Source organism: Ruditapes philippinarum, unplaced genomic scaffold (assembly GCF_026571515.1).
Source record: "Ruditapes philippinarum isolate M1 unplaced genomic scaffold, ASM2657151v2 ctg59_1_1_1_1, whole genome shotgun sequence".
Taxonomy (NCBI): Eukaryota; Metazoa; Mollusca; class Bivalvia; order Venerida; family Veneridae; genus Ruditapes; species Ruditapes philippinarum.
Window position 1 is genome coordinate 219966 of NW_026861752.1, and position 21196 is coordinate 241161.

Consider the following 21196-nt stretch of genomic DNA (forward strand, 5'->3'; position numbering starts at 1 on the left):
TTTTGTCATGACACGGCTCATTTAAAATTTAACTAAAAGGAAACAATAAAGAGTACAACATGCGTACGTAATCAGGGTTAAAATACAAATGACTTGAGTACTTTTCCTTGTCGTATTTTAGCTACGGGAATAGTACAAGAGAATTATCCACACTTTTGTGAAAGAGAATGCCTCTAAGAATTTAATAGTAAACAAGTTTTCCGCTCAGACTAATAATTTTGATGATTCAGCTGTCACAGCATGATATAGTGTATTTAATGAATGAAGCACTGTGTTTCTTAGTTCATCTTGTTTTGGCTTCATTAGAATCCTGTCTAAATACAGAAAACTAAACATGTTTGTCTCAATTAACAGGGACATGTTTTTGTTGTGTTTTTTGTTTTGTTGTTTTTTATTATTGTTATTGTTTTTGTTTTGGAAAAACAACTTTTTTTAACAAAATGCATTTGTTTGAAATATTTGTTTGTCATAATTCCAGTTTGATACAAAATGAAGATACTTGCACGATAATTTACAAAATTATATACAACATAGTAGAAGTTGCAGTTTCTGCGCAATTCGACTTCATATCACTTTACATCCAGCAGCCACGTGTTCGTGCCCCCGCCTAATTTCCCTTATCAATTTGAATTACTTAGCTTTCGAATGAAACTTTATCGAAGTTCCCAGATTGATGTTGTTGAATAACAAGTAATTATGGAATGCAACGTCTTGCATGCCTATCTAAAATGGGTTTCAAGGGGTTTTTTTTTTTGCAATGAAGAAACTGGATTTTTTCCCTCAAGACTTGTGTACCATTTGTTGTAGGTCCTGAATTGTAATTTGTATGCAAAATTTCAGATCATTTATTCCACTCCGTTTGCCAAGAATAATAACTTTTATTGTGCAAAATGGTCATGAAAGGAAAAGCATTGCAACGTTTTTCACTCAAAGCTGGTGAAAAAAATCGATTTTCAATATAACTCTGAAGTTTTTTTTCTGTTATTATAATTATTTGGCAGACTTTTCCACTTAAGTGCATCAAGAATTTTAAACTTTATCTTTTAAGGCTTTTTGACATCAGTGGAACTCTTTTAAGTTAAATGATTAAACATCTTTTGAGTTTCACTTCAGTGTTGTTATATTTTTCTGGTCCTTCGGGATCATTGTTCCACCACTTTTAAGTGTTGAAAATAGAGTACCGCTCAAGCCGGTGCTAGTGGGCGTGAGGAACGTGTTGCGCATTTTCATTATTCCGCATGTACAGACACAATCAGACCGAGCCCGCAATTTTCATGTAATTTTGTTGTGATTAATGCTTCCGAGAGATCACACTTTGTCCAGACTTATAAAACAAATCTTTGTTTAGTTAAATTCTATGTATCCCTACCCGATTCTTCGATGACTGTTGTTGTTATTAACCATTCTGATCATAAAACAGTGCCAAACATTACAATAACTTCTTTGGATCCTTTTACAGAATAAATATTTTCATCTGGCTATTTTAATAAGGTATAATAACATTTCCATGTACTTTTAATTGATGGGATTTAACCATTTAATTTTTTTAAGTCAGTTATTACATTAAGAGGTAAAAGAAATATGATTTTATTACCTGAAAGTAGGCAAACATTTTTTTTATTTACTTCCTCTGACCTGACCAAGTACGTAACGGAAGCTTATTGATAAGGACGCCATGGCCAGAGACGCTTAAAACCGTTTAAGAGATAACTCTCAGACTAATCAAGATTGATTAACCATAAAATAATCATTTTTTTCTTCGACTTTTTATTTCCAAGACTGAAGAAAGTCGCAATATAGAGAAAATGAATTGCCTGTCACAAACAACCTACCACTCTTTGATTTATGATCACTTAACAGCTCTATATATTTTTTAACGTTCTCTCAAGGCTGTAAAAAACTGATAGCAAGAAAATGCTTATTTCATCACAATACTGCCCGAGTGTTTCAGTCCAATCACATAGACTTTATGTATTAAGAACTTCCTCTATTCACAATACGTTTTGATAGAGCATTTTCCAGAAAGTTTGTTTGTTTCGCCCGTTATGTTTAGGACATTGACATGAGCTTTTCTCTGCACGCCAGATTTCTGTTTCTAGTGTGTCGTTAACACTTATCAGATCAGTGCGGCTTGTGGAAATCGAAAAAAAAGGGAACGTTTTTTATAAGTGGGGTTTGAATCCAAGACCGACCGCCGTTTTGCTCTATCTTACACCAATCTGCTTACTTACTCTTCTATTTGAATGTTACCCCCCGAAAAATGACTTACATTTAATTGCTTTATTTTTTTCTTATAGTTTACCCGTTTGAATTGTTGTCATATCGAAATATCAACAATTGAATAAGTTATCTTCTCAGTGGATCTCCAGGGTAATACGTTATTGCTTCTATCTTGAAATAATCACCACTTCTGGAAAGTGCAATTAGAAACTTATGAAGTATAATTTATGTGTGCAGTCTACAAAAACAGATACAAAAACGGAATCCCTAAAGAACGCCCAAAACGGCAAAATTGAAACTATATAAATCAGGAATTTTACTTAGCAGGAGATGTGATGTACATGAACAGGTTTTTTTTCGCCTCTGATCTGATATTATCATGCGGGTTAGACGGAATTTAGTCATGTTTGTGGCACGGTTAAATAAGAAAAGTTATAAGTGCAAAGATCTTGGGAAATGAGACACAATAATGAGACAAAGCTAAGTCTAGATTCTAATGTTGTATCAAATTTTTGTATAAAAAAGTCTTAAATATATGTCATTTTATGACCTCAACGGCTTTAGAGCTTTGATATGTGTACATCCAGGGGAATAATCTATATGCTACTGGAATATAAAATCAGTAAGGGCGTTTCTTATTTTATCTTTTTAAATAACAAGAAATCATCCTTACGAGAAAAGAAGCCGCAAAAAATCGACATTCATTGTTATTATAGCAAAGACAGGACATTTATTTCTTTATCCTTATAGGTACATTACTTAAAAGGTAACATTTGATGGTAGTCTGAACTTGCATATCAAGTAAAATACTGCTAAAATCTGTGCTACATGACATGGACAGAATCTTGTGCTTATCTCTACTGTCACTGAACAGGCTCGATCAATCCCAGCCAGGAACATTTAAAAAAATGCATTTTTTCCGTTTTCAGTATTTTTCTCTATTTTAGTACATTCTGAAACTATATGAAGTGTTTTTCAATCTAATCTTAAAATTATGTAATGGCTGTATTGCACTTTTAAATTTTAAAAGGGGTTTGGTCATAATAAATGCTAACAAAATAGTTGTTGATTTTAGTCGTTCAGAGTTGAGTTCAGATAATGCAATTTGGATTAAATGAACTGCCATAATTACTAACATGACATTCTTCATTGAATTACTGAATCGGTGATTCTCCTTGAATCTTCTTGCGTTGACAAAACTAAAATGATTGTCTCTTGTTGCATAAAGGATAAACTTTCACAGGACACAAATAGAATGTCATTTGTCATTCTTTCATACTTGTGCACCAACAGAAAAGATCGACATTATACATTGAAGGTGTTCGTATGAAAAATTTTTAAAAGAAAATTTCCGTCCACAAATTCTTGCACGTACTGAAGCCAGTGTTGACTAGTCATAAAAATGACAAAACGCATCGAGTTGCAATTTAATATTGAAAATTCAAACTTTTTATTACATTTGAAGAAGTTAATTTAAGGTCGTTCAAAATTTAGAAAATTGAGATTTCATTTTTTTAAAAAAATGTGTTTTGCTTAACTATATGTATTTCGTTCGAGAAAAAAAATACTTCATTATTTTATATCCCTGCATGAGACAAATTATTTTTTATTCATTACTTGCTGACCGGAGAACACGTAAATGAATAGCCTAGACGTGTCCGAAACTAATTACGAGTAATGAGAATTCCGCTATGGGAAGAACTGTTTGATTTGTACTCTACACACCAAAGCTAATCACGATTTGGCAGTCATTTTTACCAGACAATTTCATTTCCAAAAGTGAAATCGGAACCGCAATCTAGAAAACATTGCAGACTGTTACTAAATAACGTATTCATTTAATATGACCAAAACCTCTTTTAGTAAAATACTGATTACTCTGTAATGTCTATTTCAATTTTAATTCTATATGTATATCAACCAATGTTCTTAAAATTTATTCCGTTTGCTTTTTTAAATATAAATGATTGTTTTATATTCAACAGCAAAGATTCATCCAGCTATATGTTTCGATAGCAATATTTCATAAGGTTTATGATAATTTATGATACAAGATCCCGTGAAGAATTTTACAAATTATAAAAATCTCATGCCGTTACATTCACTTAAAACCAGAGTTTATAACTGTTTTGTTATTTTCATTGACGCTGTTATTGTTCATACTTTGAGTGGGTTCCATGTCCCATTGACAGTGCTAGTGTAACGACTTACAAGCTGTAAACGGTGGAAAAATATCATATATGAGCCGCGTAATGATAAAACCAACATAATGGGTTTGCGACCAGCATGGGTCCAGACCAGCCTGCGCATCCGCGCAGTCTGATCAGGGCTTACAAACTCTATAACAAGTAGAGAAACCAAAAGCGAACAGCATGGATCCTGATCAGACCGCGCTGATGCGCAGGCTGGTCTGGATCCATGCTGGTCGCAAACCCATTACGTTGGTTTTGTCGTGACACGGCTCATATGGTCTCCTTGTATTAAATGTAGGTACTGCACTGCAAATTTTTAAAATCACAAAAGATTCACAGGCAAATAACTTGCTCACATGGATGATATCAGCGTCTTTCACGAAATTCGAATCTACCGAAATTTGAATCTGGCAAAATTCGAATCTGGCATAATCCGAAACAACAGCGATGGTAATTATGTAATTCAATGTATAATGCAAAAGTGCACGGCTAATTTTCGTCTAGGTAGTAGAATGTATGTTCAGCCTACACAGAGAAGTATATACTTGCCTAATTACTCCTATTGTTTACTTCATGCTGATTTTAACAGTGTCGTTTTATTAAGAGCTGAAATGCGGTTATAGCTGTCTTTTTGGTAGGGCCGCGGCGATAATTTTTATACTTTTTGGAAGCACGTATCTTTAAAGCTGAATCTTTTATATGGATATAAATGGCATTGAATAGGGGAGTGTAAAATGATAAATTAGTAGTAATTTGTCTTCTACTGAGCTAATATTCGGAAAGAAAATTAAATGTCGAATTCTCCATGTAAAATATGAGGACTAGTTTTTGTCGATTATAGAAGCGATAGGGAATTTTTTGTTGTTGATAAGCTAAATATTCTCAAATATTTCATTCAGTTAAACATCACTGGTATCAAACATGAATAAGCAACCAATCGGTTCAAATTTGGAGAAATAAATGGCCTAGATATACTGACAGTGGATAAACGAAGTCACTGTACCATGTCTTGCGAGCCTAAACAATTAAATATGACATGTACCCAGTCTTGCAATTGCATGTACAGTCATTTACCTTTCTTGGGAGCCTTTATATTTTAACTTGTATCTTTCTTGTGATTACAGGAAGTAAAATTGATACTGAATTCAATCAAATACTTTTGTACAGAAGCGTTATGTTATTAATAGCACTTTTTATACTATCTAAATCACCACAGAAAACAAATAGCACCCAACTCAAGGTCGTTTTTGGTTGACGTCATACTTCTTTTTTCTGAGCTTACGATACGAGTTTATTGGAATGATGTCATTTATATCCCACATAAGAGAAAAACCCCTTATTAGACAAAGATCAATTGAAACTAAATACGAAGGAAATCATAAATACAGCGATCTTGGCAAGTGTTTATTAGATTATCTGAAATATATGGCTGTTCATAACGTCATCGGTTTGTGAGTGTGAACATGTTCCATATTACAGACGCCTGGTTTGATAAATTAGCTGTCACAAATCAGCGTTCTTTCTTAAATTAATAAACACCGAAAATTGCTTTATCCTCACGGCCACTTGATATGGACGCTGAAAAATGCTGATAAAAGAAAAATCGCTGTCCAATATAACCTTGCTCCTGAGTCTTTATTCATTTTAGTTCTAATCAAAGCAAAACTTTTATTGACTGCTTCTCGGGAGAAATCTTATATTACAGAAAGAGTTTCTTAACTGATTTTATTTTAACCTTGACATATAAATAGGTGATCAACAATCTGTTCACTGTGTAACAAATAAAGAGGAATACTGAGGGAGAACTACATAACATATCTTTTTTAATTTTTGAAAAATTTCTGCCATCGGTTTTAAACACATACGGAAATTTAAACTACAATATATTTGTGAGTGTTGCATATTTATGTTATAGATAAGTGATATTCATAACTTGATGCATCCGTTTCCTAAAATATCATTACGCAAAGTAGCTAACGAACAAGCCCCCTCTGTGCCACCGTAGTTTTCCTTTTAAATGATTACAATAAATATTTTGCGTTTATGATCTTTTCATTTTCATAACATAAATAATCTTAAATACATTCTAAAGGTATCTTTTTCATCAGAACTATATGAATGACTGATTTAAAAAAGAAAAAAATGGAATGTTTTATTTGATATCTCAGCTTATCGGTAGTGTTTTGTTAAGAACATTTAACGCAACGATCCCTTTAAGAAATCAAATATCTTCATAGGCATTGACAGCGATAAGTATTAAAATTTAATCTTATTATAGCGAGCCACACATTGTCGTCAATATTTTAAGTCAATCATTCGTATAAGTACTAACAATGAACACTTACAATCATGATTTCCATATTCGGTGTAGTTTTCCGTTTCATTTACATATACATGTATACCATAATACCCGTGTTACTTAATGTTACAAAATCTCATTGAACTTTAGCAAACTTCATTTGTTTGGGAATAAAGCTTTAGAAGAAATAGCCTTAAGTTGAAATTATTGTTTTAAAAAATAAATGAAGTTTAGTGAAGTTTAGTAAGGCTTATTAAAATGTTTAGGATTCTTTATAATGGCTGAAGGTATTGCTACTTTATGTTATTTTTTCTAGATGTTCCTAAAATATTCTGATTTATTTACCATTTTTTAATCATAGCATTAATTTGAATTTTTTTGGACTATGAAAATTGTAAAGAAGTATTTCCACAAGCAAATCTTTTTACGATAATGTAATTTTTCTATGATAGGTAGGAGGAAGTCTATTGCTATTAAAAGTGTTCGTTAGTTAACATAGAAATTTGCCCGTTATAACTAGTTATTAAATTTCCGTGGTTTTTCGCACGCACTGCACTACTGTTCTCAATATTGAACGAAATTATTTCTTGCTTATTAAAACACACTTAAAATTGACACGAGAATTTTTTTTAAAAAAAATTGGCATTAATAATTAATTAAACTGTTACTTTTCAGAAACAGGTAAAGCTGTTAGTAAAATCAACGCGGTTTTTCCATGATGAAAATCGTTCATATCAACGTGTCGCTCTTATGATAAAAGCATGTACGTGCTTAATTGTAAGGAAACGATATGGGTCTAATAAACATTTAAATACATTCAAAACAAGCAATAATTATAACTTGGGTATTTTGTTAAGTTACAACAAAAGTTAAAAAAATACATGCACAAAAATAACAAAAATAAAATAGTAACAACAGCAAAACGAAGAAAAGGTAAAAAAATACAACCCTCAACATTTAAAAATAAATAAACAAAAACATACAAAAATAAACAAACAAATAAAAGGTAACCTTACATTAAACAAGCTAAGTAAGTGATTTAGAGAATATTATATGTAAGTGTATCAAACGAAATATATATACTCCTGGAAATAAGTTAGCACACTCGGCCTCAAGTTTGACATGAACACAACTGAATTTAATTGAAATTTATTTGTGCAATGGTAAGAACCACCTGTAGTCAACCTGCAAAAACTGGAACAAGCTCTGCACAAAGAATGACAAAGTTTACCTCATATCGTATTAGACGCCTTACTGGCAATATGAGGAGAAGGGTTAGGGCTATCATTCGGTCACGTGGTGGATACAAACGTTATTAAAATTTGGCTACATAATGTCATTTTAGGTAACGTAATCGTGAACATTTTTTATAAACGCTCCAAACACTTTTATTTTTGGTAAAAACAACACATTTGCTTAAGCTTCAAAAATTTGGTTAAGAATGAACTAAACACATAAATTTCTCAGTCTCGTTTATGATTAATAAATTGGCATCGCTTCTTATCAAATTACTATTTCTTAGCTCAATTAAGTCATCTCATGACAGTGCTTTCAATCACAACCAATTTATAAAATTTTCGGGGAGTGCCAACTAGGGTTAAGATTATTCTAGTTGGCTGGTCTCTGATCAGTCCAAGTTAAGCTATAATAACTACTATGTAATATTATATAAAAATCTCCTTAATCTATTAGACTTTGCGATTGAAACTTCCAAAGTAAAAACTGAACAGGTCTAATGTAAGTGGAAGAGAAGGTCATAGTTAATGCTACCGCTCGGCATTTTTTCTGCTCTTTTTGAACAACTTATTAAGCTTTATTGATAAAACCTAAATGTAGTGAATAAAGAATTGATTTACTGACCGTTTAGCCAAAAGTAATCTAGAATGCGTTAAATGATTATTTACATATACAATATCATATATCATAAAAGTCATTAGTAAGTTTTTACCGAATCACTGATCCTAATGTAAATTACTAGTCCGTGTTAACATAAAATAAAAGGTAAATATCAAAATGTTTTTTCTTTAAACAAACTAGCCTATTGTTAATTTCGGATCAACTTTCATAGAAGTGTCACATTTATCAAAATCGCCTTCATATCCTCTCTACGATAATCAAAAACAGATTTGATGCATTTAATCAATATAACCCGTGACAGGTTTTATGTCTCAATATAAACGACTGTAAGCTCATATAGCTGGAGCAGCTAGGAAAGACAGCTTTTACAAACGCGATGATATAACCTGTCAAATTTTTTATAACGGATTTTTACACAAAACAATTTTATTTGAGCAAAAAATGAAAAGAAAATTTATGGCGGACGTGTTATATAGATTGCATATTTCGATTATCCAATGAAAGATGATGTTACAAATGTGTAGTACTATAACGTGATTTGTCTTATATTCCGTATCGATATTAAAATAGTAGACAATAAAAATGGTTATTAAATAGATTAATAAAAAGTTTCCGACAAATTTTAACATATATGTTTTATGTATTACTCAATCTGATTTTCAAAAATGTATAAGATTTAAAACGTTGATGACTCTCTTATACTTTAAAATTCTTAGCGATCTATAGCGATATTAGCTATTGATATAATTGTGCTATAAAATATAACATCAACATGATGGTATATTTAAATGATTTCTCATTCATAACGAACAGCAACTATGAAAGTTCATGAGTAAGCTTCATTATCTTCTCTAGCTATTGTTTGTGCTAATTTAAACCTTCTTTCGGTATTTTCTTATCAATGACTTTCTATTATAGAAGAAGAGTTAATAGATATACAAGAAATCGGTCTTGTACATGAAGACCGTGAAGCCCCATATATCATAGTAGATGATGATCAAGATGTCATCCAACCGTCAAGGCCCGTACCAAACATTCTGCTGGATCGCAAAGACTTAAACAGCAGTTGGATAGATGAAAAGCTGACGGCGGATCAAAACAGCTTTACTGAAGACGGCGGCGAAAGTGTCGATGCGTTTCCAGCAACAAAACCTACACTTAGTATTAAACATGCCAGACCAGTCGCAAGAAGTAAAACATTTTTTTATATGTTTGTCTAAAACATTAAAGCGAAACATGTTTTGATAAACTGTGATGGTTTGTGATCTTATTTCCTATCTAAGATATAAAGTAATTCAATAACGCGCTTAGTAATAAACATGAACATAGTAATATTGAAGACACTTTGTAATTTTTATTTAAAAAAAATCAAACTCATATCCTTATAGAAATAGTGTATTTTGTATTATTCTATTCATTTTGTTCATTAGCTATTTGACTGGTGTAAAACAAACAATTATATTCGATTACTATTTAGATTGGAAACGTTAAATGTTTCTTAACAGATTTTTCCGAGGTGTTCACCAAGAAAACACATCCAGCCGAGAGAATGTCCAGCGTTCCTGACATGCGGACAAAACTGGCTACACGATCGTCCCTCTCACGTTGTAAGTAAAAAGAGAGCAAGCGTATTGTATTAAGCAGCAATGAATGCATGCATATAGTATTGTTTATTAAGAAGTCAATATATTGAAGTTTGTGATCGTTTAATTCGAAATGTGAGGTATATTGAATTTTATCACACGATAAACGTCTACGCAATATAATCATTTAATGTAAGATGTCACATAACACGGTCATATTTCCATTTTAACATGTTTCATTTTCACATTATAGCAATTTGATAAAGGACGTATGAAATATAGACTTGCATTAGACTAGACAAACCTCGTCAACTTCCCTTCACTACACTACTGAAACAATCTTTATATACTCTAGGTGGTTCCCGTGTTCAAGATGTACCACGACCACAGATAGATGTCAAACCAAAAGATTCGGCACTTGACTTCCTTCGCTGTAAGTTATAATCTTCCATCAATTTATCACGGTTTTCAACATTGAATGTGTGCTTTTTATATTCTTGCATATCAGATTGGCGTTTCCGTGAGTTTTACCCATGCCGGAAATTTCATCTGGCATGGGGGGTTCCAGATGAGTCGCGTGCTTTACAATGGCACGCTTAGGATGACGTCATTTAACCGTTATGAATGTTAGTTGTAATTAATACGCTGTTGTAAGAAAGTAGTTACGGTTGTAATGATATAAATTTTCATTGAAAATAAAGATAAAGAATTTAAAATATAATCGAATATGGTAGAATATGCAAGAAAAAACATCTGACATATGTTTGCGGTTCGGATCGGAATATCCGTCCCTCGGTGACCCGCCCATGGGCGGTAACTCGGCAAGCCTCGTTACCGCCCAATTGGCGGGTCACCTCGGGACGGATATTCCGATCCGAACCGCAAAATATGACAGATATTATTAATCTTATCGATAAAGCCTGTCGCATTAAATCGTCCTTTAAAACATACACAGTAACGCTGTTCTTACAAATGTAAGTGTTTCACTACTGATACGGTCCAAATTGAGCTAATTGTGACGTACGTATCTCGACAAACATGCCGACAGCGAAAATCCATTTACCTCCCGTGGAAATTCAATATCAGATGTGTCTAATTGTTATGAAATCATATCTACATACTACTCAAAATTACCTCATTAACATAGTTTTTAAACTATGAAATTAATAATGTCCAATGTTAATGGTAACGTATTATAAGTATTATTATTAGTATAAGACCTGGGTATGATTTGTCATTACCGTCTTTGTATTTTACAGGTACTACGCATAATGAAGAAAAGGAAAAACAGCTTCAAAAGATAATAGGTATTATTAAAGCATCATACAAATTGATATAAAGAATGGAAATGTAGTTATGAGTTCATGCAAATTTTCTTCGAAACAACATGCGATTATCAGCAATAAAGCTATAAAAAATTTAATGATTTTAATTTCTTGTTTACGATTTTTAATATTTCCATTTTTGTATTTTATATACAAATCATGTAGCTAGACATAGCTATATGAAGATCAATTTTATTGTATATTAATACCTTTATAGTAAGGATGGCAATGCGTAAAAATTTTACTACACGAGAACTCGGTTACTTTTCCAATCGAGTACTCGGTTCCTCGATAGATTTCTAAGGACTTTTCAATTCTATAACCATTTTCCATATATCTTCAATTTTTGGCTAACCCTTCACGGATGTTCTGACTAAATGCTACAAGTTTATAGTGGACATATATCCTTGAAAATCTGAAAATAATAATAATTTGTACATACGACAAAAATTGATGCGATTCGTTTTCTAGCTAGTAATCGAGTATCATATTTTTAACCAATACTCGGACGTTTAATCGGGTACTCAAGCGGTTACTCGTTAAAGCTTGTGTTAACAGTACTTTACATAAAGAATTAAATATTTGTTTATATGCTTAACTATGAATTTAAATTTGCAGATAAAAGCAACTCAACCTTACAGAAACACAGAACAAAATCAGATGTTCTCAAACTCTGCATAAAGACGAATTCATACGAAAAAGCATACAAGAAATTAAAAGAAAAAAGATCAATTCTTATAACTGGCAAGGCTGGAAAGGGAAAAACGCATCTTTCTCTCGACATTTTGATGGCTTTCATGGAGGAATTCCAAGATTACAAACCCATGATAATTGAGACCCCATTCGATTTAACCTATCTTGAGGACACAGCCGCGTGCATTGTAGTATATGCTGATGGACTTTTAGGTGACAGTGACAACTTGGATCCGGCTGTAAATGGTTGGCGACACATTGTGAAATACATCACTACACTTATTAAAAGAAAAAGAATTTGTTTCATATTCTCTTCTAACATAGAAGATAGGGATAATATGGCATATAAAACACTTTTAGTAAATGGCTTACTACACGAGGATAGTGAAATTTGTTTAGATGATAAAGAATTTGAATTGACACACAAACAACAAAACAAAATGCTAACTCTCTACTCCAAACATTTTTGTAAACCACTGTACACCAATCCGAACGCAATTGACAAGTTCGTACAATGCCATGATCAGTCACTAGGATTTCCGTTAGTTTGTACCTTGGTCGGTATGGGGGGATCGCCGGAATTATTTGCTAACCCGTACCATGCACTTTGTGACTTCATAGCTGAGCAGCACGATCACCATTTCTCTAGCTTTTTCCTGCTGGTACTTGTCCTAATTACCGAAGAGAATTGTTCTTTATTACAATTTCAGCATGAAAATCATTCGACATTTCAAAAACTTTCAGAAGTTCTAAAAAGTTCAACGTGCACTCATTCAGAAGTATGCATAGGACTGACTAGATTGAAGCGACAAAATATTCTATATGAAGAAGAATCTGGTGACATTAGTTATACTCATGAAATAATTGCAACTGCTGTTCTAAATTTCATGCTTACAAACTACAACAAAGACGAACTCATACCTCTTTTACCCTTAAAGGTTACGAATAGTTTAATGCTTCTTCCAAATTGGTACTTTCAGCACCTAAATCCAAATGTTTTTACCCTTAAACAAGATATTGAATCTTCCACCGTTGTTCTCAGAGCAATTGTGTCACGATTTAGTGATATTCTAGATTCCAAACGACCAATCCACTTTTTAAAAGTAGCAATGTCGCCCGTTTGGATGCTTTCGTCATTTGTAGACATATTATACTCTGTACTTGGTTTTCAATTCTTTTTTATAGAAGACATCGAGAAAACTCCACTAAGTGCCTACCTGGTGCGCGTTGGAAATGTTGCTGTTATTGCAAAACTAGTCGACTATATGCTTGCAAAGCCACCACAAATAGTGTCTATGATGGGTAAAGCAATTGAAAATACGAAGGCAGAGGCATGTCGGTGTAATGAATATGATACTGTTATACACTTACTCAAACTTTCTGACGTCCTAGATGTTCATTTAGTTAATGCAGCAATTGAAGGTGGAGACAAAGACATTTTAGATCTAATTTGGCCCGATCATTTGCAAGTTGCTTCAAGGGACATGTTACAATTGGCATGCAAGTCAGGAACGGAAGAAGTTTTTAACTACATTTTTAGTAAATTTGAATCTGGGCTAAATAGCAGGCCTTCGAAACTACTCGAAATGCGTAAACAAAATAGTAAAGGTGAGACGTTACTTCACTACGCAGCTGTTGGTGGGAATACTGCAATATTTGACTATCTATTAAATCAAAGATGCGACCAAACAGTTCACACACATGAGGGAAATACTGTTCTTCATTTAGCTGCAATGTTTGGTCGTTATGAATTGGTACGCCTTCTTTGTTCTAGATTTCCGGATCTCTTAAGAGAGAAAAACAATTTAGAGTTTACATGTATTCATTTAGCTGCAAGAGAAGGACATGGAGATGTTCTACAGAGTCTTGTTGCTAGGGAATCTAGCATCAAAGAACTATCTAAAGGAGAAAACACGGTATTACACCTCGCCGCAGCCAACGGACATACAGAAATCATTAGATTTATACTTAGGTCGAATTCCGATCAGCAAAACGTGACAAACGACAAAGGTTTCATACCTGTACAAATGGCAATTAAATACGGAATGATAGAAACGTTAAAATTGTTCTTACAATCAGGAACAAGTTCAGGTACTAAAACGGTTGACAACAGAACATTTTTGCATCTTGCATCATATTTTGGTCAAATGAACGTCGTAAAGTTCTTATGCACCACAAGACCAGAACTTTTAAAGGAGGTGGATATAGAAGGAAATACAGTAGGACATGATGCAGCTGCTAGCGGGAACGTTTCGGTTATGACTTACCTTATTGAAAAAGGTTTTGATCCTCTGTCTAGAAACAAGTATGAAACTACGCTTTTACATGAGGCAAGTTTTCATGGACATTTTGGAATGGTTAAATATCTAAGCATCACTTTTCCAGATCTTCTGTGTACTGTCAATGCTTCCGGTTATACTGCTTGTTTTGGGGCAGCGATATGTGGTAGCGTTGAAATATTGAAATTTCTAGTTGACAAAGGTGTTGACACACTGCTTCCTGCTCTAGACGGAAGTACAGTCTTGCACGAATCTGCATTTAGTGGCAAGCTTGAAATTGTACAGCATCTATGTACAACGTATCCACAGTTACTAAAAACACCAAATAACAAGTCATATTTGCCGTGTCATTTTGCTGCTCAAGAGGGTCATCTGGAGGTTTTAGATGTATTACTTACTGGAATGAAACCTCCATTACCAACAACAGATGACAACCAAACGTTATTACATATTGCGTCGTACAATGGCATGCTTCATATTGTAAAATATCTTTGCAAGAAATTCCCATCGATAACATCTGCTCTTGACAACGAAGGTTCACTAGCTACTCACTACGCCGCACGTGGAAACGATGTTCAGATGCTCCAATTTTTATTAGATCAAGGACTGCGTCCAGACGCAGGAACTCAATCTGGAAGTACGATTCTTCATCTAGCCGCATATGACGGCAATGCTGACATGGTCAGCTATCTTTGCGAAAAATATCCGCAGCTTATACACGTCCAGGACACAACTGGCTATAGCGCAGCCCATTACGCAGCAGGAAGCGGAAATATTCCATTGCTTTTGAATATTCTACAATATGGAATCGATCCACACATAAAGTCTAGTAACGGCAGTACCTTACTACTCAAGGCAGTTTATAATGGGAGAAAACCTATGGTTAAATATCTATGTACGGAATATCCCGATCTCATTTCTATGACAGACGCATTTGGCTGTAACGTTCTTCACTATGCTGCTTGTGACGGTAATGTTAAAATCATACAATATATGATTGACAAGGGAGTTAATCCAGCATCGCGGACAAATGATGGTCACACTATATTACATGTGGCAGCATTTCACGGTCAACTAGAAGTTATACGTCAAATCTGTGAGGACTATCCGAACTTAGTGCACGTGAAAGACAACAGTGGTAAAACTGCAGAAGAAACTGCAACTGAACATAATAGAACAAAAGCTGCAAATCTTATTCGGTCTCTTAGCGTAGTGAATCAAGTTGAGATAACAGATTCCGTCTTACTTTCTGATGTGTGTTGCTGCCTTGGAACAAACTGCTTCGGTGGAATATGGCGAGCCATTGGCAACATTTGCTGTTGTGGCAGGAGAGGACAGTAAACTAATGCATCTAACTGACACCGAAATCGTTAACTAGAGCACTTTTTGACAAACTTTTTGAAAACATCATGTTTAAAATGCATTTTACTTAAACGGCTAAGCGTAAAATGTATTAAATCCGAATTCTGAATGATTACCTTACGGCATACTTATATTAATACCATACATCAAACTGTAAATTGTTAAGTAAACGTTTTGACCTTTGATAAATATTAAATGATTCGATGAAGAAGAATTTTCCTCACTCGTGCATTTTCAACCTCATTATTTTACGAAAACAGGCAAGGGAAGTTAAGATTGACTTGTATTTTCTTTGGTAAAAGAGAATAGAATTAAGTATCATTATATATATATAGTTAATACATAGAATCTATGCAGTGGTGTATTTTAGAAAACCGTTTGCATTAATATTCTCTGAATAGAATATAACGGGTTTTATGTCTGCATATTGTATTCAATATATAATAAAATATATTATGATACTGTGTTTGTAATTGTGTAAGATGTATCAAAATAGATTAGTCTAACTTTCTAGAAATATGATTTTGCATGTCATTGCAGCATATGTCCTTGAGCCATTAAGGTTCCTAGCCCTCTAGAACAGTTAAATTACGATATAAAAGTTGAAATTATCCTGATTACGGATTATTAATTCAAAAAGAGTTTTGGGAATGTTTTAACCAGGTGTCGTAAAAGTTATTCCTACACCTGGAATTTATGTTTGCCTTTTTCTCATTGAGTCTGTATTGAATAAGATATTAATCATTCTTAGCACTATGTGCGATATACGCCACTCCCTCTCGTATATTTATCCATACAGGGACACATATTCGGCAGAATGAAAAAATAATCTTTCGCTAGCTTCATGGAGAGCCTAATTGCATCTAAGTCTGTGATGTTCTAACAAAATGATTTGGATATTTTAAACCAATCAAATAAGGATCATTCTTTTACTAAACCTAAATCAATCCGATCAGAATATTTTCTAAAGCGATAAACGATTTTCAATACATGTATAATCTTGGTTTTAAGAGATACATTTACCCTGATCCTTTTATAGTTTTACACTGCGCATTAAAATCAAAATAGATCAACATGATGCTCATATCACTCACTGATAATATGATTTTCATAGATATAGCTTACAGACCTGCTGCTATTTGTTTGCTTGGAAATAAAAAATCAATGTCTTGTTGAATCATAATTATTGAGTGGCCTAAAGAAATGAAATTAAGATAATGAGCTAAACAACAGGAAGCTTTTCGAGAGATAAAATATTAAGAAAAGGAAAACATGAAAATACGCGTGCAGAAACTATCGAGGCGTTGCTGTTTTTTGACAAAGTGTACGATTTTTATATACGATTGTCAGACGCTTAAATGCAACAAACGCAAAAAATAGAGGAAAACAGAATCTCTAAAGAAAGCAAAATTGAAAATATTTCAGGCTCGGTTTGATTGAGCCTGTTCATGGACGGTACTGAAAAGTTACCGTCAACGGTCCCATAGCACCGGCTCAAGCAGAAGACTAAAATGGTGAAAGTCAAACTTTAAAATGTTGGAGGCTCTGTTTGATTGATGGACTGATTTTTTGAATTTGACTTATTGAGCCCTTTAATGGGTGTATTGGTAAGAGAAAGCTATCTTCCACGCCCCATATGATTGGCTCATTTGAACATGGTAATGGTGACATGTTGAATTTGTCAACATCTGCAGATGTGTTCATATTATACGGCGAAGGTAATGTAATCTTTAATACGACATGTTATTCACCAACACATTTGACGGTCTCGCTACTCCAAGAAATCTTTCTCGATCCACTGTCCTAGGTAAGTTGACTTTGTTCAAATTGGAAGCACCAACGAACCTGCAAAATGATAAATACTCAGCTTGTTTCAATGAAAGATTTATCTTTGTCTAATGACTTAAAGCAAACCTATTTTATCATTGGATAGCAAACTAAAAGCACATTTCATGATAGTTATTTTCAAATTTGTACAAATTGTATTGTGCGGTTAAGTTGTCCGAAAATATTAAACTGACAAAAAAATCAATTTCCGTATCATAATGTTTGCGTAATGTACTATAAAAAGAAATAACTCTGTAGTAGCAATAACAAATTAGTGAGTCTTGAAAATCACCAGTGTCGTATTAACCTAAATAAAAATATTATATAAAATATCACTCCGTGAACCTTTAACCATCAGTTATTTCTTTGAAAGATTTCTATAAGTTTTGTTTACCCAGAATGAAGTCACCTTCCCATATTCTTTGTAATTTCTTGCATTTAATGTGTTTTTCTATAAATATATAAACTATGCACATATCACATGTCTGACTCAGTAATTAAGACTCAATATAGTTTTCAAATATATTAGCTAAACAACAGGAAGCTTTTCGAGAGATAAAATATTAAGAAAAGGAAAACATGAAAATACGCGTGCAGAAACTATCGAGGCGTTGCTGTTTTTTTGACAAAGTGTACGATTTTTAAATACGATTGTCAGACGCTTAAATGCAACAAACGCAAAAAATAGAGGCAAACAGAATCCCTAAAGAAAGCCCAACACGGCAAAATTGAAAATATTGCAGGCTCGGTTTTTTTGGACCTTTCCGGTGTTTACAGTTTTATGTAAATTGGCTAACTTGTTATCCAATCGCTACACTGAGATAATACATAATCACTGATTGACCTGGTTTGTACAAAATAACACGTGCTTATGTTTGTGATACTGTTTGTGAGCAAAAACCGGAAAGGTCCATTAGCCTGCTCATGGACGGTACTGAAAGTACAAGTGCAAGTTACCGTCAATGCCCTATAGCACCGGCTCAAGCAGAACACGAAAATGGTGAAAGTCAAACGGAAAATCTAAAATGTTTGAGGCCCTGATTGTTTGATGGACTGATTTTTAAAATTTGATTTAGTAAGCGCTTTATTGGGTGTATTGGTAAGAGAAAGCTATCTTCAACGCCACATATGACTGGCTTTTAGTAATGGTGACATGTTCAATTTTTTAACATCTGCTGATGTGTTCATGTTATCCGGCGAGGGTCATGTAACATTTAATGTGATACGTTCTCATGTGAACTTAAAGACACCAACACATTTGGCGGCCCTGCTTCTCTAAAACATCTTTCTCGATCCACTATCCTTGGAAAGTTGACTTTGTTCAAATTGGAAGCACCAACGAACCTGCAAAATGATTAATACTCAGCTTGTTTAAATGAAAGATTTACTTTGTCTAATGACTTGAATTAAACCTATTTTATCATTGGATAGCAAACTAAAAGCACATTTCATCATAGTTATTTTCAAATTTGTACAAATTGTTAAGTTGTCCAAAAATATTAAACTGACAAAAAACCAATTTCCGTATCAAAACGTTTGCGTAATGTACTATAAAAAGAAATAATTTTACTCTGTTGTAGCAATAACAAATTAGTGAGTCTTGCAAATCACCAGTGTCGTATTAACCTAAATAAAAATATTATATAAAATATCACCTCACCCCGTGAACCCTATTTTAAGTCCTTTAACCATGAAAGATTTCTATAAGTTTTGTTTATCCAGAATTAAGTCACCTTCCCATATTATTTGTAATTTCTTGCATTTAATGTGTTTTTCTATAAATATATAAACTATGCACATATCACATGTCTGACTCAGTTATTAAGACTCAATATAGTTTTCAAATAGTCATTTACACTTTGCATAAAACTTTAAGTAGATTATGAAGAAATGACATTTTTATGCGTGTTGTCACGTTACCACCTTTATTTATCAAACGATTATCGGCACCACTGAATATTCTCTTTATAAGGTTATATTTTATTAATATAAATAACAAAATGTTTAGAACATTTTGACAGGAAAGTGGCGAATAGCGACTAAAACCTTTCGAACATCAATGTATGCTTTGCTTTTTGGGATGGTTTTGGTAGACACAAAGTACGACTTATAAATAATTAATACTTGTGCTTTGTAATGCCCTTCATCCCTTTAGTGTCGGGAATTTATGTTTTTTGTTTCATTTCTTCATTCTTGATATAATATAATTGAATTATACTTTGAAGCGGTGTTTCAATTAGACGAAGGCCAAATTGATATAGATTTTCTTGCCGTATGTCGGATACTTTTACTTTCACCTAGTTAAAACCCGAGAGGTCACAAATTTCATTTGATTGTCATAATGTTTATATAAGTTGTTAATTATTTATTCTATGGTCTGATGTTAAAGATTTTAAAAACGATATTTATTTTTAGAACTAAGGTTCATGTGACCTTTCCGTCTTTTACATTGCTTGAAATCTTTAATTATGTGCTGATGCTGTTGCCGTTCAACGACATACTCTATGATATTGCAATGAAATTTCACAAAGTCATTGAGAATAAGTTGAGTGTTAAACATCCATAACGCTTTGACATTTTTGAATTATCCCCCTTTGTAAATCTTAATTATGCTTGCCCGGAAACATTCTTGAACAGAATGGAAGGCATTTGATTAAAACTTCACACAGTGAAAAAGAACAGTAAAAGGAAGAATAGTGTCAAAGAAGCTACCTTGCAGAAATTTTTAATTATCTCACTAAATGGTACTTTATGTTATAATATTTGTACAAAGTATTACTCTTAAACATAAAGAACCATAATTCTACATTATTCAGTTCGATAAAACCACCCTTTATTATTCTTAATAGCGATTGTTCGGAGAATAACTTGAAAAGTATTAAAGGATTTTGATAAAAAGAAAAGCTTCTAACAGTGATTGAGATTGGTAAAAGAAACTGTAGTGTAAATAATTAACAATAACTTGAGTTTACTTTGTTTTAAATTATTTCCTTTTAAAATACTTAATAATGCTTGCTACACTTTTGCTAACTCAGCCCTTTTGTTTTTGTTTTTTATAGTGGCTGGTTTGTGTCATGTTGTATTTGTGCTCCGCGAGGCGCCAGGAGAAACCATGAAATTGAGACAAAATGACCACTTTGTCGTAATTTCGTGCTTAAGCCTTTCACGACAGACGAAAACAAAAAAATTCGGAATAGTGTAGTTTCGAGTTTTGTTTGGCGCCCTGCAAAGTGAGAAAAGGGCAAAATGGTCAAATTGTCGTATTTTTGCATTGCGCCTCGCAAATAGCACAAAGAAGAAATTGTTCAAATTACAAACATTTTTTCTCTGCCCTTTTTCCAGAGGCTATTTAAATTGTTTTCCGAAATATATATTTTTGTGGATAGGATACTTGCAAATTACATACAATAAAATAGTCTTGAAATTACAAAATAAAGGTTTGTTTTAATGAAGAAATATTTTCTTTATATGTAATTTAAGATATATCTGCAAAAATATTCTTTGTTTGCAACACATGACACATGTCTCCTATTATTAATTTTAAGTATAATTATTATAA

General features: G+C 33.1%; 1 protein-coding gene across 1 annotated transcript; it reads left to right on the top strand.

Annotated features, from left to right (window-relative positions):
• Positions 1-6833: 6833 nt before the first annotated feature.
• LOC132716694 (uncharacterized) lies at positions 6834-16271 on the top strand. The gene is made up of 6 exons (XM_060700016.1): positions 6834-6998; positions 9487-9759; positions 10074-10175; positions 10507-10584; positions 11411-11458; positions 12095-16271. The coding sequence occupies exons 1-6, from the start codon at positions 6989-6991 to the stop codon at positions 15787-15789; spliced, it is 4206 nt and encodes a 1401-aa protein (XP_060555999.1). The 5' UTR covers positions 6834-6988; the 3' UTR covers positions 15790-16271.
• The last annotated feature ends 4925 nt before the right edge of the window (positions 16272-21196 follow it).

What these genes read in the sequence shown, in the direction of transcription:
- LOC132716694 (XM_060700016.1), top strand. An exon ending in TGCCAGACCAGTCGCAAGAA is followed by an intron (nt 9,760 to 10,073) that starts GTAAAACATTTT and finishes GTTTCTTAACAG; the next exon opens with ATTTTTCCGAGGTGTTCACC. An exon ending in ACGATCGTCCCTCTCACGTT is followed by an intron (nt 10,176 to 10,506) that starts GTAAGTAAAAAG and finishes TATATACTCTAG; the next exon opens with GTGGTTCCCGTGTTCAAGAT.